The following is a 25,598-nucleotide window of genomic DNA, read 5'->3' as shown; positions in this document are numbered from 1 at the left end:
GGGCCTCACTAGTTGCCGAGGCTGGCCTTAAACCCGGGCTCTTCCTCTCAGCCTCCCAGGTACTGGGTGGCAGGCGTGCGCCCCCGTGCCCGGCTTCTCGTTTCTTTTTCATCTTAGTTTTGTTGTGCTTGCCAGAGAAACTCTTGTGAGGAGAGCTCTTTGTCCAGGGCAACGGGCCAGTTCCGAGCTGGGACGCTTATTAAAGTGGCTGTGGGTGGCAGGGCAGCGAGTCGGGCTGGGCACACTCCTCCGCCTCCCTCCTCCGACGGCCTGGGGCCTCACCAGCCTGGCCCGCCCGCGTCTGAGATCACCAGGGAGCTACTGCTCCCACTCCAGGGACCTAAGTGAATATGGTGGTTCTAGGCAGGGCGGGCCCTCCGCTGGAGCCCTGGCCTCCCTCCAAGCTGGCTGTGGGGCCAACTGTCAAGACGCCGTTGTCAAGAGGCGCAGCCATTGGGCCAGGCATGGAGATGGATGCCTGTCACCCCAGCGCTTGGAAGGCTGAGGCAGGAGGACCTCAGGCTCGAGGCCAGCCTCAGCAACTTACTGAAGCCCTCATCAACCTAGTGAGACCCTGTTTCAAAATAAAATATAAAATATGGCTGGGGGTGTATCTCAGAGGTAGAAGGCTCCTGGGTTGAGTTCCCAGTGCCACAAAAACAAACAAACAAACAAACAAACAAATAATAAAAAGAGGCCTAGTGGTGTCTGTCCAGAGGGAGCATTAGGCCCTCTTCCCAGCCCAGCACCTCTGAATCCTGGGGGTCTGGGGTGGATCCAGGACCTGGGCTAGCCAGGACTCTCTGATTACTGAAAGATATCTGGGAAGCAAGTGGGCAGGCAGATCCCACCCCTAATATCTCTCTCTCTCTCTCCCTCTCTCTCTCTCTCTCTCTCTCTCTCTCTCTCTCTCTCTCTGGTGCTGGGGATTGAACCCAGGGGCATTCTACCTTGGAGCTACACCCCCAGCCCTATTTAATTTTTTATTTTGAAACAGAGTCCTGCTAAGTTCCTGAAGCTAGCCTCAATCCCACAGATGCTCTGGCCTCAGCCTCCCATGTCCTGGGCCAACCTCCATTCTAAAGAGGCGGTCCTGGGAGGGCCCCGGGGAGCTGTGCCCACCACCCGGGTCTCGCAGTGTCACCCGGGTCGCCTGGCAGGGGCTGCCACATTTGCCAACTCGCAGGGACTGAACGCCCTGTGCCAGGCCCTGAGAGCAAAGCTTCGCACGGCCTGATGCCCGCGATGCCCGCGGCGGCCCCAGTGACCCTCCAGCCTAGGCTGGGAGAGGAGGAGGCCCTGGGGCCCCAGGCGCCGCCATTCGTTCAGCCTCCGTGCCCGCTAGGCCCGGCCTCCCTCGGCACCCACCCACCCACAGGCCCCCCGAGGTACCCGCCCACCCACAGGCCCGCACGTACCCACAGGTCTCCAGTCTCGCGGATGTTGCTGCGGTACCTCTGGCAGTCGTGCAGCACCTGGCGGGAAGGGCCGTCAGGACGGGGCCTGGGGGCGGCCCCCCTGCACCCCGGGACCCTGCCAGCCACTCACGTTGGGGTGCCCGTCGCGGAGGACCTTGTGGAGGACGTGGCAGAACTTCCAGCTGAGGATGGAGCTGCTGGGCAGCGGCAGGCCGATGGCGTAGGACCAGAAGGTGAAGGCGCCTTTCTCGTGGTGCGTACCCAGAATGATGCCTGCGGCGTCAAGGCCAAGCGCGGAGGGCCGGAGGGAGGGCGGCCCCGCCCCGAAAGACCACGCCCAGCCAGACACGCCCCGGCCACGCCCCGGCCCCGCCCCAACCCTGCCCGGCCCCGCCCCCGCCCCGCGCCGGGCCCTCACGCTCCCGGGTCCCCGCACGTCCAGGGCGGGCCCAGCCCCGCTCCCCGCCTGCGGACCCAGGTGCGGGCAGGATACGCCGGGCGTGTTTCTCCTTCACCGGGGCCTCCTGGCTGTTGATGGCTTTGCTGATGCTGATGGCCTGTGAGGGGCAGCGGAGGCCGAGTTCAGAACGGCCCCCAACCATCCAGGGAGAGCAGCCCAGAAAGACCCGGCAGGCAGGGGGCGGCCGGCCGGCGGGGTAGCGAGGCCCTCTCCACGGACCCGCAGGGCCTTCTGATGGTTGACTCACGCGCCCCCGCGGCCACGAGGCTCCGGGACGGAGGGAGGGAGGGAGAAGCGGGGCTCCGGGCTCAGGACACACGGGCCACCCTTGTTTATCCTCCGCCCAGGCGCTGCAGGAAGGCGAGGCCCCCCAGCCCTGCTCAGCATCCTCCACCCCACCTCTCCTCGCAAAGCCCTCCACGGCCAGAGCCCGGCCACTCAAACTGCTTCCTCCCGAGGTACAGTAACCCCTCTGCTGTCAGACGCCCCAGCCCACACTGGAGCATCAGCCCACACTGGAGCATCAGCCCACACTGGAGCATCCCTGTTGCGAGGCCGGAGGAGGGCCAGCTGGGCACCCCACCAGCAGCACCTGAGACGCACAGGGAGGCAGCCTCCTGCCAGCAAGGCCGGTGTCCTGGTGCCCAAAGGCTGTGCCCACCACTGCTGCAGCAGCCCACCCCCACCTCCTCTGAGCCGGCTTCCTGGGAGACTCAGGGACCCACAGCAGGTCCCGTCCCCAGCCTAACCTGGTGTCAGGTGTGAAGACCTCTAAGGACCTCAAGGACTGAGGAGAGCCCCCCCCCCCGCTGTGCTCACCCCCAGCCTCTGAGCCATAGCTGCCCCTGCCCCAGGGCAGAGGTGACCTGTGTGCTGTGAGACCCAGCGCCCTGTCCTGTTAGAGGAGCAGCCCTGTGGGGTCAGATGCACAGACCCCGGGGCTGCCAGGCCGGGAGCGGGCAGCAGCTGAGCGGCCCTGGTGCCCCACCACCAGCGAGCGCGCTGACCCCCTTTCACACACAGGGCCCATTGTGGCAGCTCCGTGGACGTGGGGCCCTGGGGCTGCAGCCAACTTCCCGCAAGGGTCCTAAGGAAGGGCAGGCAGGAGCTGGTGGCTCTAGTTTGCAAAGCCCTGGCCGCAGGCTCAGTGCAGTGGGGCCCCCTGTTGTCCTGTTTGCTGAGCCTGGGCCTTGCCTCCCGGGCCTCCGCTCCTTTGCAAACCAAGAGCAACACAAGGCCACAGTGAAACCCACGTGAGCCTGCGGCCTGCGCCCGGTGGGCATCACCCCACACAGGAAGAACCCTCCCATCACGGCGATTCAGACGCCAGCACAGGCCACACGCCTGGCAGAACGCGTGTGTCTCTCTCCCTCTCTCTCTCTCTCTCTCTCTCTCTCTCTCTCTCTCTCTGCAGTACTGGGGATGGAACCCAGGGGCATTCTACCTCCAAGCTACACCCCATGCCCTATTTTTTATTCTTTATTTTGAAACAGGGTCTCATTGAGTTGCAGAGGGCCTCACTAAGTAGCTGAGGCTGTCCGCGAACCCCAATCCTCCTGTCCCAGCCTCCCGAATGCTGGGATGACAAGCGTGCCCACCACACCCGGCACGATGCCATTTCCTTGAGAAGTAAGCTGAGGCTCGGAGGAGTTGGGAATCAGCTGTCTGTCCCTCTAACAAAGCCAAGCCAGGACCAAGGGACTCCACGACCCGTGTCCTTAGCGGCAGTGACTCAGCCCCCAGGGACTGCCTTCCCTGGTGGGGGGCTCCCGGGCAGGGTGAGCCACACCTCCGCAGGTGCAGGTGGCCGGCCAGCAGCTATGGTCACAAGCCAGGCATGTCCTGGCTCAGGGGTGTGTAATCCCAGCCTCAGATGCCCTGACACATGAGCTGCCTCAGACGACAACTGCCACCTGGTCCAGAGGGTTCCGGCAAGAAGGGTGGAGGAAGCCGCCCCCGCACAGGCTGCAGACCAGGGCGCCCTCTCATCTGAGCCCGGAAGGCTGTGGGGGAAGTCAGGGGGAAGTCCCCTCAGCATGTGCCCCCAAGCACGGAGTGCCAGCTTTCTCGGGGCCCCAGGTGCACCCCACTCCCCTCTCACTGTGGGGCTTGAGCCCTGTACAAATCTGATTTATGAGCTGGGCTTGGGGATGCATGCCCATCATCCCAGTACTTGGGAGGCTGAAATAGGAGGATCATAGGTTTGCCGCCAGCCTCAGCTACTTAGTGAGGCCCTGTACAAGTTAGTGAGACCTTGTTTCAAAATAAAGAATAAAAATTAGAGCCGGGCGTGGTGGCGCACCCTTGTAATCCCCGCGCTTGGGAGGCAGAGACAGGAGGATCGTGCAGGTTCGAAGCCAGCCGTGCGCGCTGGCTTAGGAGACCCTGTTTCCAAATAAAAATGTAAAAATAGGTCTGGAAGTGTAGCCCGGAGGTAGAAGGGCTTCCAGGAACCCCAGTACCACCCAAAAAAAAAAAAAAGAATAAAAATTAGGGCTGGGGGTGTAGCTCGGATATAGAATGTAGAATGTCCCTGGGTTCCATCCCCAGTATCTCTACCCCCCCCTCACACAAACACACACACACACACACACACACAAAACCTGGAGCCGGGCGTGGTGGCACACACTTGTAATCCCAGCATTTGGGAGGCTGAGACTGGAGAATCGCGGTTCGCAGACAGCCTCAGCTACCTAGTGAGACCCTCCACAACTCAGTGAGACCCTGTTTCTAAAGAAAGAATAAAAAATTGGGCAGGGGTGTAGCTCGGAGGTCAAATGTCTCTGGGTTCCATCCCCAGACCCGCAAAAAAAAAAAAAAAAAAAATCTGATTTATGGCTAATAGTAGTAACATGTTCTATATTCTCATCTGTCCCCACTCCAGGGCGTCAGCATGGAGGAACTGTCCCCCCTGTGTGGACGCGCGGGACCCCAGCTCTCTCTGGCGCCTGGCACCTGGGGGACCACGGGCAGGGAGCCCGGGAGCTCCGGGGAGCGCGGCCCCAGGAGGGCACCCGCGCGGGGGGCCTGGGCGCCGCCCGAGCAGGACAGGCTGGCAGCTGGCCTCCTGCAGCGGGCGCTGGTGGGTGCCCGGGAACACAGCCCCGTTGTGTGCGGGCAGGCAGATGTGTGGGCTGCCGGGCGCTGCACAAGGAGCCAGTGTCATACAGTGGGGGTTTGTGGCCCGTCCCAGGAGAGGGCCAGGCAGCCCGGGTGACCCCAACCCGCCCCCAGGAAGCATCAGGTTGGGCAGAGGGGGCGCGCCTGGGGTCCTCTCTGTGTGGGGTCTCTGCCGGGCGTGCCACACAACCCTGCTCAGGTGAGAGTGTCCAGGAGGGCTAACATTAATTTTTTCTTTTGGTACTAGAGATTGAACCTCAAAGTTATAGCCTTGACCCGATTTTATTTATTTATTTATTTATTTATTTATTTTTGTGGTACTGGGGATGGAACCCAGGGGCATTCTACCTCTGAGCTACACCCCCAGCTTTATTTTTTAAATTACTCTTTATTTGAAAACAGGGTCTCACTGAATTGCAAAGGACCTCACTAAGTAGCTGAGGCTGGCCGCGAACCTGTGATCCTGCCTGTCTCAGCCTCCAAGTACTGGGATGACAAGTGTGCACTACCAGGCCCGGCTTCAAAATAAATTTTTTTTTTTTTTTTTTTTTTTTGGTGGTACCAGGAACGGAACCCAGGGGCTTTCTACCTCTGGGCTCTACTCCCAGACCTATTTTATACTTTAGTTGGAAACAGGGTCTCACTAAGTTGCTGAGAGCCTCACTCAGGAACTGGGACTGGGACTGGCTTCGAACCTGTGCCATCCTCCTGTCTAGCCTCCCAAACCCTGGGATGACAAGCGTGCGCCACCACGCCCGGAAAAATACATTTTTAAAAAGGGCTGGGGGAAAGCTGGGCGTGTGGGCGCACGCTTGTCATCCCAGTACTTGGGAGGCTGAAACAGGAGGATCGCAGGTTTGCGGTCAGCTTCGGCAGACACACCTCCAGGGGACCTGCCCACTTATCAGCACCCCAACTCCTGCCTGACCCTGGGGAGAGGAGCCTCGGGCAGCCAGGAAGAGCAGTTGGCGCACAGTTGTGAGTTGCTGGGGGGCAGGAGGTGCACCTGGGGACCGCGGGGGGCCTCCCTGGTCGCGCTGGGGGCATCTCTGGCGGAAGCCGGGCAGGCACAACAGTGCGGGTTCCATGGAAGCGGTAAGGCATCCCGGAAATTGCTAGGGGTCCCGGAGAAGGGAGATGGGGTGTGCAGAGACAGAAGGTGGACCAGGGCAGGGGACCAGTTTTGCAGCAAACGGACGCCTGCCTCTCTCTCTGCACTGGAACACCCAGCAGGTCCCTGTGGGAGCCATGAGAGCCACGCTGAGGCGCCCCCAGTCACGTCTTACTGGCCTGGGGCCAGGCAACAGGAGAGGCCTGACCTTTGGCGGGCAGAGCGTGGGGACCAAGCCCAAGTGCCCACATGGAGTCCAGGGTGGGTGAGGCTCCCCGCGCCCTGGAGACACTCAGGGTCACCAGCGTCGTCACCCTTGGAAAGTACCCGGGTGCTGTAAGCTCGGCACACTGGCTTCAGTGACCCAGTGACCAGGGTTGCTGAGCGGGACCTGGCTCTGCCCGCGGCACCCCAGCCAGCCCTCGCCAGACTCCTGTAAGTGTGGGCAAGGTAACGGGTGCCCATGAAGCCCTCCCGCAGCCCGCACTGCTGCGCCGAGGGGCAGCGGGACAGAGGCTGCCTGTCCGGGGTCTCTCAGCTACCGAGGGCCGGCAGGACTGGCGCCCACGCCCCGGGGAACCCACCTGGGCACCTGGCTGGGTCCCAGGGCTCGGTGGCCTCCAGGAACGATGGGCGGGAGGAGGGAGAGTGTGCCAACACAGGCGTCCCTCTGGGCCCTAAGAGGAACCTGGGGACCACCAACACTCAGAGGCCCCCGCCTGACTGTAAACTGGGGCACAGATTCTAGATGGGGGGGGTCTGTCCATATGGGGGCTGAGAGGGCAGGCAGAGCAGGTGGCCCCCACATCCCACTCCGTGAGGCTCCACCCTGACGCTGGCCTGGCTCTAGTCTCCCCTCTAGGATCCCTCCAGGGACTCCTGTGCTAAGGCTGGGGGCTGAGCCCGCAGGATACCCTGCCCCGCTTCTGGGATGGCCCAGCCTTGTCCGGCTCAGAAAACCCACTGAAAGCCAGGCTTGGGGCAGGGTGTGGTGGCGCACACTTGTAATCCCAGTACTTGGGAGGCAAGACAGGAGGATCACAGGTTTGAGGCCAGCCTCAGCTACTTAGTAAGGCCTTCTGCAACCTAGGGAGACTCTGTTTCAAAACAAAACAAAAAATTAAAAAAGAAAAAAAAAAGGGGCGAAAGCCAGGCGTGGTGGCGCATGTTTGTAATCCCGGTACTGGAGAGGCCTGGACAGGAGGATCGCAACTCGGGGACAGCCTCAGCCACTTAGTAATGCCCTCCATGACTTAGTGAGAACTTGTTTCAAAATAACGAATTAAAAAAAAAATAGGACTGGGGTGTAGCTCGAAGGTGGAATCACCCTGAGTTCCATACTACCACAAAAAAAAAAAAAAAGAAAGGAAGGAAGGAAGGAAGAAAGAAGGAAAGAAAGGAGCACGCTTGTAATCCCCACGCTTGGGAGGCAGAGACAGGAGGATCGCGCAGGTTTGAAGCCAGCCGCGCAGGTTCGAAGCCAGCCGCGCTGGCTTAGGAGACCCTGTTTCCAAATAAAATATAAAAATAGGTCTGGGAGTGTAGCCTGAAGGTAGAAGGGCTTCCAGGGACCCAGTACCACAAGGAAGGAAGGAAGGAAGGGAAAGGAGGGAGGGAGGGAAGGAAGGAAGGAAGAAAGGGAGGGAGAAAGAAAGAGAGAAAGAAAGGGAGAGAAGAAAGAAAAAGAAAACAAATTGGACTGGGGATTAAGCTTGAAAGTAGAGTGTCCCTGGGCTCCATCCCCAGTACCACACACACAAAAAAAGGGCTGGGGTGTTACTTGGAGGTAGAATGTTCTTGTGTTCAATTCCTAGGGGGTGTGTGTGTGTATATATATTATATATAGTAATATGATATATTAAATATGTTTATAATATAAATATTATACAAAATAAATATATATAAATACACACACACACAAGAGGATATGTGGGCTCTATTAAACACTCCCCCACCGTGTACAAGGGAGTTGAGCATCGGATGGTCCCATTCTGATGCCGCTGGGGTCCGGGGTCCCGCCGCACCTCCAAGACCTGAACCAGCGCCTGGCGGTCAATAGATCTTTCTGGGACACCCGAGAGCCCTCTCCTTCCCGTGCACAAAAGCTCTTTCAATCACCAGTGTTGACTAAGGCAGGCGCTCTCTCTTCAGCTAATAATTTACCCACTAGAGTTAAATAGTAAAGTAAGTATAAAACAATTTCTATTTTTAAAAGCAACCCCGAAACGAATCAGACTGAAGCCTCCTTGTGTGCTGTCACGAGGCCCCACGGCGCGGCTCTCGGCGGGGACAGAGGCGTCCTTCAGGGAGCGGGGCGCAGGGGCACCGACCGAGCGGGTGGGAGCTTTTTTCTCTGCCTGGCTTGAAGGACAGAGAGCCCTCATTCACACGCTGGGGCCACCTCAAAGGCCTTTGATGGCCGCGGACACAGGCTTTCTGTAGCCCAGCAGGCCAGGAGGGCCACGTGGGAAGCGGTGGGCAGCCCACGCCGGATCAGGGCCGTAGGCAGGAAGTCAGGACAGCCAGGTCCTTCCCCACCCTGCGCCTCGCTCCCCTCTGAGTCCCCTGTCCCGTGGGGAATGTGGCTCCGACATTCCGAAGCTCAGGGGATGCTTCCCAGGCCAGCGTGGCAGCCTGCCCTGGGTGCTACTGACAAACCCAGAGCCAGACTCGCCATCGCCGGCTTAGCGGTGACGCATGGGAGGCCTGCCCGGAGTCGGAGCCGGCCAGGAGCTGTCTAGGTGACATCACCTGGACCTGTCTGTCCCACAAGCCAAGGGGCTGAGTCACCACTGCTTTTGGAGGCCGGTGTTTACCCTAGCCCTGCCTTCAGAGCTCAACCCTCTCCACGGGCTCGCTCATTCACAGAATGGCGCCACTGCCCTCCCCAGCCTCAACGAGAGGACAGTGCCAGCGGGGCGACGGCAGGCCACTGCTCCCCCGCAGCAGCACCGGCTGGGCACGGCCCGGCCCAGCACGGGGTCTCCACCGAGGAGCTCAGGGGCAGCGCTCGGGGCACGTCTCCAAGGCTACAGAGCCTGAATGGAAACACACGCCAGGATCACGTCTGTCCAGTTCTTCTTTTATTTTATTTTATTTTTTTTGTGGTACTGGGGATGAACCCAGGGACATTCTGCCTCTGAGCTGCACCCTTAGCCTTATTTTATTTTATTTTTTTGTTTTGTTTTGAAACAGAGTCTTGCTAAGTTGCTGAGGTTGGCTTCAAACCTGTGATCCTTCTGTCTCAGCCTCCCAAGTACTGGGATTACAGGCACGTGCCACCACGCCTGGCAACATCTAAACATCTATCCCTTCCTTCCTTCCTTCCTTCCTTCCTTCCTTCCTTTTTTTTTTTTTTTTTTGTGTGTGGGTGGTATTGGGGATTGAACCCAGGGCATTCTACCTTCAAGCTACACCTGTTGTCCTATTTTTATTCTTTTTTTTTTTTTTTTTTTTTTTTGTGTGTGTGTAGCACTGGGGATGGAAGCCAGGGGCATTCTACCTCCGAGCGACACCCCCAGCCCTATTTCTTATTCTTTATTTTGAAACAGGTTCTCACTGAGTTGCAAAGGGCCTCGCTAAGTAGCTGAGGCTGGCTGCGAACCTCCATCTCCTGTCTCAGCCTCCCAGGTCCTGGGATGACAAGCGTGTGCCACCACGCCCAGCTAAGTCTGTCTACTTCTTCCCGTCCTGCAGGTTGGTTGCAGTGTGTCAGGGCACAGGGACACGGAGTCCATAGTGCCGTTGGGTCTGGGAAAGCGCAGGAAGGGCGAGGCGGAGGGGGCGGGCAGCGTCACAAACAGGGCGACATTCTAGACGGCCCTGAAATTAATAGGGGCTGGCAGGTGGAGGGGAGGCGGGCGGGCTGGCGGGCGCAGCTGGCCAGCTGGGCTTCCCCGTCCCTCCACTGGGAGCCTCGGGCTGGGCCGCGGCTGGGATCCGGTGGCCGGCTGGGTTTCATTCATAGGTGCCCAGGGCCGCGCGGGCTGGATGCCGCCTGGCCTGGAGGGCTGGGGGGCCTCGCCTGCGCGGCCTCCCTCTTAGGAGGCTCTGCAGGAGTCCCGCATCCCTGACCTCTACACCACCCTGGAACACCTCCTCTGGGTGCTCTGGAGGCCCGGCCTCCTGGAGGGCGCCTCAAGGGGGCACACCGGTGGCTCCCTCTCCCAGGGACAGCTGTTCCCGCCCTCCTGAGCGCCCCAGCCCCTGCCGGGCCATGCTTCTCACCTCTGCAGCCCAGCCCCACTTCCTGTCCTGGCCACTTACGGAGGGTGGAACTCGGGGCACGGGCAGACCCAAGGGGGACACTGTTTCTAGCTCTGCAGGCCTGTCTGCTCTTCTGTACACAGTGTGACCAGGGACACAGCTTTTTTTTTTTTTTTTTGTGGTACTGGGGGTTCCTGGAAACCCTTCTACCTCCAGGTTATACTCCGAGACCTATTTTATTTTATTTGTTTGTTTGTTTGTTTGTTTGTTTTGGTGGTACTGGGGTTCCTGGAAGCCCTTCTATCTCCGGGCTACACTCCCAGACCTATTTTACACTTTTTTATTTAGAAACAGGGTCTCTTGAGCCAGCGCGGCTGGCTTTGAACCTGCGCGATCCTCCTGTCTCCGCCTCCCAAGCGCGGGGATTACAAGCGTGCGCCACCACGCCCGGCTGGGACACAGCATTCACTACACACCAGCACACACGCCCCACCACAGGGGGATCCCGTGATCATCCCCTTTGCAGATGGGGAAACTGAAGCGGGTGGCGGTGAAGCGAGAGTGACAGGCCTGACTCGGGCCTCTTTTTTATTTTCTGTGGCACTGGGGAGTGAACCCAGGGGCGTTCTACCTCAGCTGCACTCCTTGCTCTTTTTGAGACAGGGTCTCGCTAAGTTGCTGAGGGTGTCACTACCTTGCTGAGGCTTTCTTCAAATCCGGGATCCTCCTGTCTCAGTCTCTCAAGTACTGAAGTTCCAGGCATGTGCCACCATGCCTGGCTTCTATTTTTTATTTTGAAACAGGTTCTCACTAAATTGCGGAGGCTGGCCTCAAACCTGCAATCCGCCTTTCCTAGCCTCCCAAGTCCTGGGATTACAGGTGTGTACTTGCCTGCGCTCCCCTGCAGTTTGTACAGGGCGGCGCGGCTGTATCGTGCAGCCAGCGACAAAGGCCTGAGTTGTCAATAAATGTTAAACTTTACAAAATTTTGGCCCTGCGAGGCTGCCTAGGAGAGGTGCCACTGACCTGGAAAACCAGACCTATGAACCATCCGCGCTCTCTGCTCTTCTCCCCTCGGACCTGGGCTGTTTTCTCTGTAGTTAACGTCCACCCACGGGGCTTGGCTGGCTGTGCAGTGGCCTGGTGGCCACAGTGGGATAAAGTTTCCCTCATCCTGACCTGAGAGGAAGCTTCTAGCTCTGTCTGCAGATACGGAGGCAAACTATGGCTCAGAAAAGCCAGTGGGCGCAAAGAAAGAAAACAGCAGGACTCCTCAATCAGCACACCCCAGGCTCCTACCTGCTGGGGCCTCGGCCATGACAGGCTCCTAAAACGGCTTTCCTCTCTCAATCTCAGACTTTTAACTTACTTTTTTTGGGGGTGGGGGAAAGGCCAGTTAGATGTCTATTTGCTGAGGCCCTAGAACATGCTAGGCGCTCCACTACGCTTTACATTCAGAAGGTATCAGTCCCCTATGGCTGCTATAACAAACTGCCACAAATTTAGTGGCTTAAACGACATGCATTTATCATCTTACGGTTTGAGAGGTCAGATGTCTGGAATGGGTCTTACAGAGCTAAAAGCAAGGTGCTGGGCAGGCTGCTTGCCTTCCTGGAGGCTTCGTGGGCCACTCCCGTGCCTTTTCTGGCTGTAGAAGACCCACATTCCTTGGCCAGCGGCCCCTTCCTCTGTCTTCAAAGCTATTCCTGGCCAGAGGGATCCACCTTTCCTTCCTTCCTTCCTTCCTTCCCTTCTTTATTTCTTTTCCTCCCTCCTCCTCCTTTGTGCCACGAGGGGTTTTTTTTCTTTTTTACCTCTGAGATACACTCCCAGCCCTATTTTATGGTTTTTAATTTTGAAACAGGGTCTCACTAAATTGCTAAGGGCCTAAATTGCTCAGGCTGGCCTCAAACCTGTGATCCTCCTGTCTCAGTCTCCCAGGTACCGGGATTATAGCCATGTGCCACAATGGTCAGTTATTATTATTATTTTTTTAAACAGGCTCTAAGTTGCTGAGAGCTTTTTTTAAACAGTGTCTCACTAAGTTGCTGGGAGCCTTGTTAAGTTACTGAGGTTGTCCTCAAACCTGTGATCCTCCTGTCTCAGCCTCCTAAACACTGGGATGACAGACGTGAGCCACCGTGCCCAGCTTGGGGAAGTCTTATGTTTAGATCTCCTCTCCTCCACAACCTCATCCACTTTTTTTTTTTTTTTTAAGTACTGGAAGTTGAGTCCAGAGACATTCTACCTCCAAGCTACACCTCTAGCCCAATTTTATTTTTTTATTTTGAAACAGGGTCTCCCTAAGTTGCTGAGACTGGCCTTGAATCTGCGCTTCTCGGGTCTAGCTTCCCAGTACTGGGATGACAGGTGTAGGCCACCAGGCCCAGCACTTCTTTCAAATTTAAAGACTCTGTGATCGCACTGGGCCACCCGATGACCCTGCAGGATCTCCCCATCTCGAGGCCAGATGCTGAGCAACCCAATTCCATCTGCAACTCAAATTCCCTAACCGAAAAATGCAACAGTTACTGGCCCTCTTGGAGGAGCTGTCTCTCTTATCCCTCCCTTTTTTTTGCAGTAATGGGGATTGAACCCAGGGGCATTCTACCTCTGAATTACACCCCGAGCCCCTCTTTTTTAGTGTGTGTGTGTGTGTGTGTGTGTGTGTGTGTGTTGCTAGGGATTGAACTCAGGAGCATTATACCTCTGAGCTACATCCCCACATCCCCAGCCCTATTTTTTTTTTTTTTTCGGTACTGGGGATGGAACCCAGATTCATTCTTCCTCCGAGTGACACCCCCCAGCCCTATTTTCTTTTTCTTTCTTTCTTTTCTTTTCTTTTCTTTTCTTTTCTTTCTTTTGGTGGTACTGGGGCTCCTGGAAACCCTTCTACATCCGGGCTACACTCCCAGACTTATTTTTACTTTTTTTTTATTATTTGGAAACAGGGTCTCCTAAGCCAGCGCGGCTGGCTTTGAACCTGCGCGATCCTCCTGTCTCCGCCTCCCAAGCGCGGGGATGACAAGCGTGCGCCACCACGCCCGGCTTTATTCTTTATTTTGAAACAGGGTCTCACTGAGTTGCAAAGGGCCTAAGTAGCTGAGGCTGTCTACTAACCGCGATCCTCCAGTCTCAGCCTCCTGGTTACAAGCGTGCGCCACCACGGCCCGGCTCCTATTTTTTATTCTATATTTTGAAACGGGGGTCTCACTAAGTAGTAGCTGAGGCTGTCTTCTCACGTCGATCCTCCTGTCTCAGCCTCCCAAATGCTGGGATGACAAAGCCACCACGCCCGGCTTGTTTTTGTTTTGAAACAGGGTCTCCCTAGGTTGCTTGAGTCTCACTCAATTGCTAAGGTAGTCCTTGAACCTTCATACCCGTCTCAGCCTCTCAAGTACCGGGTTTACAGGCACGCAGCACCATGCCCAGCTCTGGCTTGAAAAGGGGTCTTATCAGCACTGGGACTAAAGTCACAGGAAGAGCAGGCTCGCTCGCTCTCTGGACATCTCACCGGGGTCACACGCGGGCTGTCACCCAGCCACAGCCACCAGCACCGGCTACCAGCGGGGGAGAAACATCCCAGAAAGCTAACCACAGAGATCTGTGCAAAACAGGGCGTGTCCCGTCCAACGAGCGGCCTGGAAGGAAGCCCTTCTCCTGCTCGGGCCCTCGGAGCCCAGGAGGGGAGAGACGAGGCTGCCCCAGGTTTGCGGCCCAGCTCTCCGCGGCGCATGCGCGCCGGGCCAGCGTCAGCCCGCAGCACGGTCCCCAGCGAGGCCTTGGCGCGATTGGATGTACCATTTTCTGTCCCGAAGGAGACCCGGCAGCAGCGACCTCAGCTCTCCAAGTCTCCTCCACCTTGGGGCCTGACTGGCAGCTCACTGGATATTTCTGGGAACGATCTCATTAAATATTAACCACTTACAAAACCTCATTCTTATATCCCTCGATAAGTCACGGTGAGGATTGGCAAGCCCTTACCCTGAACACCTGTGCCCAAAATGGGGCCCTGGGGCAGACTCGCCCGATGCAAAGTTGTTCATTACAGGTAACCCTTTCAGCCGGGCGTGGTGGCGCACGCTTGTCATCCCAGCATCCGGGAGGCTGAGACAGGAGGACCGCGGTTCGCAGACAGCCTCAGCTACTTAGTGAGGCCCTCTGCAACTCAGTGAGACCCGGTTTTGAAATAAAGAATAAAAATAGGGCTGGGGGTGTAGCTCAGAGGTAGATGCCCCTGGGTTCTATCCCCAGTACGCCAAACAAAGAACTCATCCTTTCAGCCTGGCCTGGTGGTTCATGCTTGTAATCCCAGTCCTTGGGAGGCTGAGATAGGAGGATCACAGGTTCAAGGACAGCTCCAGCAATTTAGCTATGCTTTCGGGACCTATCAAGACCCTGTTTCAAAATAGAAGATAAAACAGGGCTAGGGTGGAGCTCAGAGGTAGAATGCCCCTGGGCTCCATACCCAGTACCAAAAATAAAAATAAAAAAGTAACCCTTTCAGCCGCGTGTCGGCGCACACTTGTAATCCCAGTCCTCCGGAGGCTGAGACAGGAGGATGGGAGGTTTGTGGCCAGCCGCAGCTACTTAGTGAGGCTCTCTGCAACTTAGTGAGACCCTGTTTCAAAATAAGGGATAAAAAAATCGGTCTGGTGGGTGTAACTGGGAGGTAGAATGCCCTGAGTTCATCCCCAGTTACACACACACACACACACACACACACACACACACACACACACAGAGTAACCCTTTCAATCCCTCAAAAAGCACCGCCCCAAAAGCCTCAAAAAGCAAAACAAAACAAGCCACTTTGCGAACCACCAAGATCTATAGTAGAACCTCTCTGACATTCAGTAAGGTCGCCCTTGACTTAGCATTTAAGGGTAAGATCAATGGACTTGGCCTTTTAAGTCGCATCTTTTCATCTCCTCAAAAGCAAGAAAGTCAGGCGTGGTGGTGCAAACTTGTAATCTCAGGACTTAGGAGGCTGAGACAGTTAAAAAATATATATATATAAAGTTAATTTAAAAATAATAAAAATAAAAAAGGGCTAGAGGTGTAGCTCAGCAGTAGAAAGCCCCTGGGTTCAATCTCCAGTACTACAAAAATAAATAAATAAATAAATAAATAAATAAATAAATAAAGGAAAAATCTAAAAATCGGTGAGTTAACAAAGTTGTCAATAACACCCAGAGTCTCCTTGTCAATTAAATGTCTCTTCCTGTGTTCTACAAGTTTTTGGTACAATTAATTATATATTAATGACTTTAAATTATAGCTGGGCGTGGTGGTGCATGCCTGTAATCGCAGTATTTGCGAGGCTGAGCCAGGGGGATCGCAAGTTCCAGGACAGCCTCAGCAAGTAACGAGACTTTCATCAACCCGGCAAGATTCTATTTCAAAAGAAAAATAAAACAGGGCTGGGAGTGTAGCTCAAAGATAGAAAGCTTTCTGGGTTCCATCCCCAGTACCCCCAAAATAATAATAATAATAATAATAATAATAATAATAATAAATAAAAATTAAATGCCGCATTTGTTTTCATGACAGGCTTTCCGGGCCGGGCCAGATAACAACTATCTCAAGAATAAATGAATCATTTACGGGCAGGTCGGTGCTGGCGCTCGGCATGTGCGGAGTCTCTGCACCTTGAGGTTTTACTATCATTTTCGTTGTGATCACAGGCCCAAAGCTTAGCGAGTCCTCCTGGGTTTTCTCTTCCTCCTGAAGGAGCGCTGGGGTAATGTGCATGTGCTAACCTGTTTGGAAAGCAACCGCAGAAAGCCACCGCTCTCTCCACTAGCTCACCGCTCGATCTCGCTGGCTCGGACAAGGGGGAAGGAATTGGTAACAAAAGCAAATGTCACCACCTGCCGCGACAGAGGTGGGAGGAGTTCTCTGGCTTCCTTTAATTCTATGTAAGAAAAAGCCTTCAGCCATCTCAGTCTCGGTGGACTTATTTAGGCAAATAGACAACTAGGCCTCCCTCCACCCGGGCTCCCCGGACAGAAGGACACCTCAGAGTGTGTAAATAAATACAGAGGAACAGAACAGCAGACACCCAGCGACGCCTCCGCCCCGGTCCCCCGGCACCGACAATGTACAAACACACACACCCGCGCCATTATTTAATTTCCCAGCCACCTTCCCTGGATAGGCCCTCATTTGGGAGAGAGGCAGGCGCGTAGGAGCTCAGGAAGAGAGACGGGGAAGTTTCCGTCTGTCGGGCGCCGGTGTGTAACGAGGGGGTGGCAGCCTATTTATACGTGGGCCCCCGCGCTGGCAAACAAGTCTGGCGACATACATGAAACTTTTCACCAGGGCACGAAATAAGGGACTCAGCCGCCCTGGATGCAGCTCGGGAGAAAAGGAAGCAGGGAGTTTCCTTCAAGGAAATGCATGGCTTCCCGGGGCGGGGGCATCTGTTCTCGGCAGGGGAGAAGGTGGCAGAGCCGGGAGGGGCCGCTCAGCCCGGCACAGGAACCCAGGGCTGCAGCCACCGGAGACCCCAGCGCTCCCAGACCCACAGCCACCCGGCGGCCCCTACACCCTGGGCCACCGTGACCCTTGGCCACCTCAGTCCCCACAACCCCAGGCCACCTTGACCCACGCCACCGCCACCCTGTTCTCCTCCACCCTGGGGCCACGGCGACCCTCGGCAGCTACCCTGGTACCTTCAACCCCAGGCCACCCGGATCCATGGCCACCTCGGCCCCCTCGACCCCGGGCACCTTGATCCATGGCCACCTGGGTCCTCTTGACCCCGGGGCCACCCTGATTTATGGCCACCCTGGTCCCCTCAACCCCAGGCCTGATTCTCGGCCACCCTGGTCCTCTCGACCCTGGGCCACCTTGATTCTCAAGCCGCTTGGGTCTTCTCGACCCCCCCCCCATGGCGGCCACCCTGGTCCCCTCGACCCCGGGCCACCTTGATCTATGGCCACCCTGGTCCCCTTGACCCCAGGCCTGATTCTCGGCCACCCTGGCCCCCTCGACCCTGGGCCACCTTGATTCTCAAGCTGCTTGGGTCTTCTCGACCCCCCCCCCATAGCGGCCACCCTGGCCCCCTCGACCCTGGGCCTGATTCCCGGGCACCCTGGCCCCCTCGACCCCCAGGCCACCCTGATTCTCAAGCCGCCGGGGTCCTCTCGACCCCCCCACGGCGGCCACCCTGGTCCCCCGGCTCTGGGCCACCCTAGCCCCGGCCGCCTCGACCCGTGGCCACCTCGGGCCCTCGACCCCGGGCACCTTGATCCATGGCCATCTGGGTCCTCTTGACCCCGGGCCATCCTGATCTATGGCCACCCTGGCCCCCTTGACCCCCAGGCCACCCTGATTCTCAAGCCGCCCGGGTCCTCTCGACCCCCCCACGGCGGCCACCCTGGTCCCTCGGCTCTGGGCCACCCTAGCCCCGGCCGCCTCGACCCATGGCCACCTCGGGCCCTCGACCCCGGTGGCGGCCCGACTCCGGCCCGCGATCGCGGCCCCCCCCGCGGACACAGGCCCCCGCCCGCTCGCCTGCGTCTTGTCGAACTGCTCGCGCTCGGCCTCCAGGCTGTGGCCCGGCCTGCGGCTCAGCACCCGCGCCGGCACGCTCTTGATGCCGTTCATCCTGCCGCCGCCGCCCGGCTCCGCGTCTGGAGCGTCAGGCCCGGCCCCAGCCTAGGCACGGCGCGCCGGCCCCCGCCGCCGAGGGGCGGAGCCTCCGGCCACGCCCACGGCCACGCCCACCGGCCGAGGCCCCGCCCCGCAGGAGCCCAGGGCGCCCGGGACGCCCCGCCCTGCGCCTCCAGGCCCAGGACTCCTGGCCCCGCACACCCCCGCTTCCAGCAGGCCTGCGCCCTGCACCCCAGCGCCCCGGGACGCCCAGCCCCTCCCAGGGCTCCGGGACGCCCCCTGGCTCCCCAAGCCCCAGGACCTCTGGCCGGCCACGGCCCCGCCTGCCAGGACTCGAGGCTCGCCAGCCCTGTACCCAGGTCCCCACGACCCCAGGCACCCCGTCCACTGCCTGCGTACCCTCAAGCCCCAGAATCCGCAGGCACCCTTCCCCCCAAACTCGGCCATCCAAACCAAACGCGCCCCAGCCCTGTCGCCACACCCTCTAAAACCAAGCAAAACAAAACAAAAAAACTGTCTCTCTGCTCTCTGGCTGGGGACACTGCCGATTCCCCGCTAGCCCTGAGCTAAGTCTACACCCTGCCAGGGAAACTGGGGGGAAACTGGGTCTCCATGAATCTGGGTAATTGTAGCCCAACCAAGAGTGGTTTTTTTCTCTTTCTTTCTTTTCTTTCCTTCCTTCCTTTCTTTCTTTCTTTCTTTCTTTCTTCCTTTTCAGTACTGAGGATGGAACCCAGGGGCATTCTACCACCAACCCACACCCCCAGCCTTATTTTTTATTCTTTATTTTTTGTGGTACTGGAGGTGGAACCCAGGGGCATTCTATCTCCCAGCTCCACCCCCAGTCCTGTTTTTATTCTTTATTTTGAAACAGGGTCTCACTGGGTTGCAGAGGGCCTCACTAAGTAGCTGAGGCTGTCCAAGAACTGCAATCCTCCTGTCTCAGCCTCCCGAATGCTGGGATTGTGCCACCACACCCGGAATATAGCAAGACTGATTTTTAACTTTGGAGTGGGAGGTGCCCGAGGGTTCCTACAACGTGAGGCTGGCTGGGCGGGCAGAACCGGACAAAGCAGGAGGGACCACCAAAGTCACCCAGAAGATGCCAAGGAGCAAATATTGCTGCTTTAGGGGGATCAGAGGCTCAGGGCCAGCCTCTGGAACTTAATGAGACTCTGTTTCAAAATAAAAAATAAACCAGAGCCAGGCGTGGTGGCGCACGCTTGTAATTCCAGCATTTGGGAGACTGAGACAGGAAGATCGCAGTTTGTGGACAGCCTCAGCTACTTAGTGAGGCCCTCTGCAGCTCAGTGAGGCCTTTTCAAAATAAAAAATAAAGAAATAGATCCAGGTGTGGTGGCGCACGCTTGTAATCCCAACACTCGGGAGGCTGAGACCAAAGGATCGCGGTTCGCAGACAGCCTCAGCTACTTAGTGAGGCCCTCTGCAACTCAGTGAAACCCGGTTTCAAAATAAAGAATAAAAATAGGGCAGGGGGTGTAGCTCAGAGGTCGAATGCCCCTGGGTTCCATCCTCAAACCCGCAAAAACAAAAAAATAGGTCTGGGGGTGTAGCTCAGAGGTAGAAATGCACCTGTGTTTCTTCCCCAGTACCACCCCCCAAAAAAAGAAAGAAAGAAAAAAAAGAAGCCGGGTGTGGTTGCGCACACTTGTAATCCCAGCCTTTGGGAGGCTGAGGTGGGAGAATGGCAGGTTCACAGCCAGCCTCAGCTACTTAGTGGGGCCCTCCGCGGGAGCTCCGGGAGGCAGGGGCCTTCTTCTTTACCTCTCTGGTTCCTCTCGTCCCACTCAAGAGCTGGCACCAAACCTTTGAAAGTTGTACACGCAAGGCTCCCCTCTCACGCCACGGGAAAGAGAGAGTCAGCATGCGTTTCCTAATTCCAATCACCGAAAAGCTGCTTTGCCAGAATAACAGAGACTAACAACACTAGCTGATGTTTACTGAATGCTTGTGGCCCAACACCGGGCTAAGCCCTTTCCGTGTATTATCTCGACTTTAATTCTCAGCAATTCAGTCAATAGTCCCGGCCCCCAAAAAAGATCACAACAAAGGGCTTGTTCCTCCTGTGCCAGCTGTTTCTCAGACTCCTTTACCCACACGGACAAAGCAATTATCCTGTGACCTTCAGAATGGACGAGGCCCCAGCCCCTGCGGGCTAGAATATCTGCCAGCGACTTCTCAGTAGCAAACATCTACCATTCTGTTCATCCATTCTTTCTTTTTTCCTCTCTTTCGTGTGTGTGTGTGTGTGTGTGTGTGTGTGTGTGTGTGCACATTCTACCTCCGAGCCACACCCTTAGCCTTATTTTATTTTTTTTAATGTTAAAACTGGGTGTTGCAGGGCATGGTGGCGCACTTGGGAGGCTGAGACAGGAGGATTGCAGGTTCAAGGACAGCCTCAGCTACGGCTTAGTGAGATCCTCCGCAACTTAGCAAAACCCGGTTTCAAAATAAAAAAATAGCCGGGCGTGATGGCGCACGCTTGTCATCCCAGCATTCGGGAGGCTGAGACTGGAGGATCCTGGTTCATGGACAGCCTCAGCTACTTAGTGAGGCCCTCTGCAACTCAGTGAGACCCTGTTTTAAAATAAAGAATAAAAAATAGGGCAGGGGGTGTACCTCGGAGGTAGAATGCCCCTGGGTTCCATCCCCAGACCCACAATAAATAAATAAATAAATAAATAAATAAATAAATAAATAAAATTGGAGGATCAAAGCAGGGCCATGACAGGCTTCATCCATACAGCAAACACGCTAGGCCTGAGTTTCAGTTTCCCAGGAATACAACTGTTAAGTGCGAGTTTTGGCCCTTGGGTCAGGATGAAAAACTCCCAACCAACCCCAGGAGGCAGGAACCACATGGGAGGCACCGAGGATCCTGTCCGTTGCTTGTGTTAACAGCAGCAAAGATTCCTTTTGGTCTAAAGATAACTCCTCTGTAAATCACAGCCCACCCAGATGACGGAAATGTATAAAACTGCCTCGGACCAAAGACTCGGGTCCTTGTCAAGACTTGGACCCCAGCTCGAGCCAGTCCCCCAGTGAACCCTTCCTGCCTTTGCAGTATTGTGTGTGGTGGTCTCTGTCACCCTGGGGTCCTGGACTTTTGAGTATAAGAAAATAAAGAATAAAATATAGAGCTGGGGGTCTAGCTCAGAAATAGGACACCCCTGGGTTCAATCCCCAGTACCACAAAAATAAATAAGTAAATAAATATAAAACTGGGTCTCACTGCAAACCTGAGGTCTTCCTATTCCAGCCTCCCAAGTGCTAGGATTACAAGCAGGTGCCTTCACATTCCGTTTGCTTCTTTCTTTCTTTCTTCCTTCCCTCCTTTCTTTCTTTCTGTACTGGGGATTGAACCCAGGTTTTTGTTTTTTGTTTTTTGTTTTTTGCAGGTCTGGGGATGTAACCCAGGGCCATTCGAACTCCAAGCTACACCCCCTGCCCGTTTTTATTCTTTTTAATTTGAAACAGGGTCTCACTGAGTTGCAGAGGGCCTCCCTAAGTAGCTGAGGCTGGCTTTGAACCTGTGATCCTCCTGTCTCAGCCTCCCAAGTGCTGGGATTACAGGTGCGGGCCACTGCGCCCGGGGAATGTGGCTTATCCTATGAAGGCGCATTCCTGGGGCTACAAGGATATAAACTACCCCATCCTGAGCCTGGTGGCTCATCTCCCAGGCCGTCGTCAGGAGCGGGCCTGGTCCACACTGGTCATCGCTGACCATCATCAGATTCAAGTGCCATTGGACCACCTCTTAAGTGCTATTTAATTCCCCTAACCCCCAGGCTATTAGAAAGACAATACATTTTGGTGTTAACTTTGACCCATTTCTGGGAATACTCAACAAGACGGTTCACACACTCTGGGCTTACGAAAAGGATGTGAGCTACGGCACCCAGGCTGCCTGGCAGACACACACGCACACACGCATGTCCAGGCCCCAGCCTCCCCCTCCCCCTTCATCTTACGCCATCCCGGCCCATCAGGTCTTTGAATGTGTCACCCGCCTTCCTGCCCCTGAGCCTTTGCACATGCTGTTACTGGTGTCTGGAATTATGTCCCACTTCTCGTTTGCCTGGTTAGCACCCACTCCTTCTTTAGCTCTTGGGCTCCGAAGCTGCTTCTTCAGGGAAGCCCGCCCTGAACTGTCTGCCTGACCTCTGTCCCTTTTTATGCTGTCCCAGAATCTCCAAGCCTGACCTCATGACCTCTACGTGATGATTTGATTAAGGCCCGCCTTCCCCGGCTAGGATGTCGCCGGGATTAAACCGGCTTTGCACACAGCTGTGTCTTTTAGGGGCCGGCAAAGCAGGACTGTGGGGTCGACGTGGGGGTGCGTGCCTGTCACCCCAGCCCTTGGGAGGCTGCGATGGATGGTCATAGGTTCAAGGACAGCCTCAGAAAGCGGTGAGACTTTCATCACCCAGCAAGACCCTGTTTCAAAATCAAATATGAATATAGGAGCCGGGCGCGGTGGCGCACGCTTGTCGTCCCAGCATTTGGGAGGCTGAGACACGAAGATCACAGTTTGTGGCCAGCCTCAGCTACTTAGTGAGGCCTTCCGCAACTGTTTCAAAATAAAGAATAAAAAATCGGGCTGGGGGTGTAGCTCGGAGGTAGAATGCCCCTGGGTTCCATCCCCAGTACCGCCAAAAAAAAAAAAAAAAAATCAAATATAGATACAGGGCTGGGAGTGTGGCTCAGAGGTAGAAAACCCTTAGGTTCCATCCCCAACCCTGCAGTGGGGAGGGAGGGTGAGCCCACATAAAAATCTAAATTTTATTTTTCTCCTTTTTGATTTTTGGTACTAGGGATTGAGTTCAGGAACATTCTATCTCTAAGCTACACTTTCAGCCCTATTTTATTTTTTATTTTGAAAGTAGGTCTCCCTAAGTTACGGAGGGATGTCACTAAGTTGCTGAGGCTTGACTCAAACCTGCAATCCTCCTGTCTCAGTTTCCCAAGTACTAAGATTACAGGCATGCAATACTGTGTCCAAAGCCAGACATGATGAGTGGCGCACACTTGTCATCCCAGGATTTGGGAGGCTGAGACAGGAGGATCGCAGGTTCAAGGCCAGCCTCAGCAAGCAGTGAGACTCTCATCAACCTAGCAAACCCATTTCAAAATAAAAATCGCAGCTGGGCATGGTGGCACCCAGCATTTGGGAGACTGAGGCTGTCCATGAACCGCGATCCTCCAGTCTCAGCCTCCCAAATGCTGGGATTACAAGCGTGCGCCACGACGTCCGGCTGCTAGGTTTGTTTTTTATTTTGTTGTTTGTGTTAGGGCTTGTCCCCAGGGGCATTCAAATTCCAAGCCAAACCCCCAGCCCTTTTTTATTTTGAAGCAGGTTCTCACTAAGTTGCTGAGGTCTTTCTAAATTGTCGAGGCTGGCTTTGAACCTGATTCTTCTGTCTACCAAGTAATGAGATTACTGGCACACGCCACCACACCCTGCTGAGCGTTCTGGTTTTTAACCTACTTTGGTCCTGATGACTGTCTCGTTTGCTTAATCTGATCTTACTCACTGTCCCCTAGCACGTGAGGTTGCTAGACTCCTCTCCCAAAGGCGTACTCCTCACAGCATCCGCATCAGACACAGGCTTGCACAACTGCAAAGCCAGGGGTGGCCACGGACAGGGAGGCTCCCAGGGCAGGGCCAGGGCCGCCCCAGGACTGCTCCGCCAGGGCACCGCCAGGCTCCCATCCTCGGCCTCCTTCTGCAAGGTCTCTCTGCAGAGCACGCTATTGGCACCTTTTGGGCAAAACTGTGTGTGTGTGTGTGTGTGTGTGTGTGTGTGTGTGTGTGTGTGTGTGTGTGTGTGGTATTGGGGATGGAACCCAGGGGCATTCTACCTCCCAGCTCCACCTCCGGCCCTATTTTTTATTTTGAAACAGGGTCTGAGTTGTAAAGGGCCTCCATAAGTAGCTGAGGCTGTTGGCAAAATGCAATCCTCCTGTCTTAGCCTCCCAAATGTTGGGATGACAAGCGTGCGTCACCACGCCCGGCCTAACCTGTTTTTTTTTTTTTTTTTACTGTTTATGTATTGTCTTGGTTCAGAATTTCTTTCTTCAGGGATCTATTTCTGCTCACAAATTCTTTTCCAATGCTGAGATCATTTCTGGCAGGCAAGCTATAGCATAGTTCACCTGCCTCGTCTTCAGATGCTGTGCTGAGAGCCAGGCGCAGTGGCGCACGCCTGTAACCCCAGGACCTGCGAGGCTGAGACAGGAGGATCGCGGTTCGTGGCCAGCCTCAGCTGCTTAGGCCCATTGCAACTCAGTGAGACCCTGTTTCAAAATAAAAGATAGCCGGGCGTGGTGGGGCACGCTTGAAATCCCTGCGCTTGGGAGGCAGAGACAGGAGGATCGCGCAGGTTCGAAGACAGCTGCGCGCGCTGCCTTAAGAGACCCTGTTTCCAAATAAAAATATAAAATAGGTCTGGGAGTGTAGCCTGGAGGTTTAAGGGCTTCCAGGAACCCCAGTACCACCAAATAAATAAATAAATAAATAAATAAATAAATAAATAAATAAATAAATAGGGCTGGGGTGGAGCTAGGAGATAGAATGCCCCTGGGTTCCACCCCCAGTACTGAAAAAAAAAAAAAAAGAAAGAAAGAAAAAAGAAAAGAAAAAAGAAAAAAATTACAATATTGGGCTGGGGGGCGGGTGGAGCTCAAAGGTAGAACATTCCTGGGTTCCTTTCCTAGTATCACGCACGTGCGCGCGCATACACACACACACACACACGTTCTTGTTAAACTGCCCAGGCCGGCCCCAAATTTGCAATCAAACTTGGAGCACAGGCAGGTGCCACTGTGCCTGGCTAAAATTTGCCATCTTTGAATTGTATATGAAACACTTCACAAGAAGTGGTGGGGGTAAGAACAGGTGTTATCGGCATTATAATCCCCTAAGCTAGAAACCCCTCATCTGTAAAATACGTCTGTATTCCTTTCAAATCCTTTAGTCCGGAGTTTTCCTGGCTGGCGCCCACTCAGTCGGTCGGCCCGGGCCTCGGCCTCAACTGCGGCCCGCCGCGGCCTTCGCTCCGCACGGCAGCCTGGGGAGGAGGCCGCGCTCCCGAGGCGGCCTAAACTCACCCGCTTTCTTTTCAGCACCCTAATTAAAAAGGCTAACTGGGGTGGTTCTTCCACTCTGCTGAAAATCATCTCTCGAGAAACCGTGAACAAAGGCCCGTCTATCCCGCACAATAGAGCTTTGATATCTGCGATGCTTAGAAAAACACATTCCCATTGCTGAGCAGAGCGACTCGCCAGGTTTGGTTTTAAATGACTAACCTTCCCTACTTTGTTCCTGGCGAATTTTCACAAAACAACAAAGAAGCGTCTTTTTCTTTATTATTAAAAATATTTTTTATTGACTGAAGCTGATCAGTTCTCTTAGAAGGGACAGAGAGGCACGTAGAATATTCTTGAAAAAAATTAAGTTACAAGTTAAAACGGAAGTGTTTTTAGTCTTTTACACAAAATTTTAAAAAAATCCACATACACTTGATCTTCCGGCAGGACTGATGTGGGTGGATGGACTGCGGACCGGGCAGACGGGGCTCTGCTGGCTTGGGACGGACAGACCTCCGCAGCCCGGTCCCCCGAGAGCCTTTCCGTCGCTTCA

General features: G+C 55.5%; 1 protein-coding gene across 1 annotated transcript in view; it reads right to left on the bottom strand.

Annotated features, from left to right (window-relative positions):
* HIP1R (huntingtin interacting protein 1 related) overlaps window positions 1–17,929 on the bottom strand; it is a gene marked incomplete at both ends in the record, with an annotated part of 30,394 nt that extends 12,465 nt beyond the window's left edge. The window contains 4 exons of the mRNA XM_080717432.1: window positions 1,419–1,475; window positions 1,549–1,691; window positions 1,912–1,975; window positions 17,837–17,929. Of these exons, the coding sequence (XP_080573558.1) occupies window positions 1,419–1,475; window positions 1,549–1,691; window positions 1,912–1,975; window positions 17,837–17,929 (357 nt within the window). The remainder of the gene's footprint in view (window positions 1–1,418; window positions 1,476–1,548; window positions 1,692–1,911; window positions 1,976–17,836) is intronic.
* Between the last annotated feature and the right edge of the window lie 7,669 nt (window positions 17,930–25,598).

Source organism: Muscardinus avellanarius (assembly GCF_963383645.1).
Source record: "Muscardinus avellanarius genome assembly, chromosome: 21".
NCBI lineage: Eukaryota > Metazoa > Chordata > Mammalia > Rodentia > Gliridae > Muscardinus > Muscardinus avellanarius.
The sequence above is the reverse complement of the archived record's forward strand: the minus strand, read 5'-3'. Positions and strand labels throughout refer to the sequence as shown.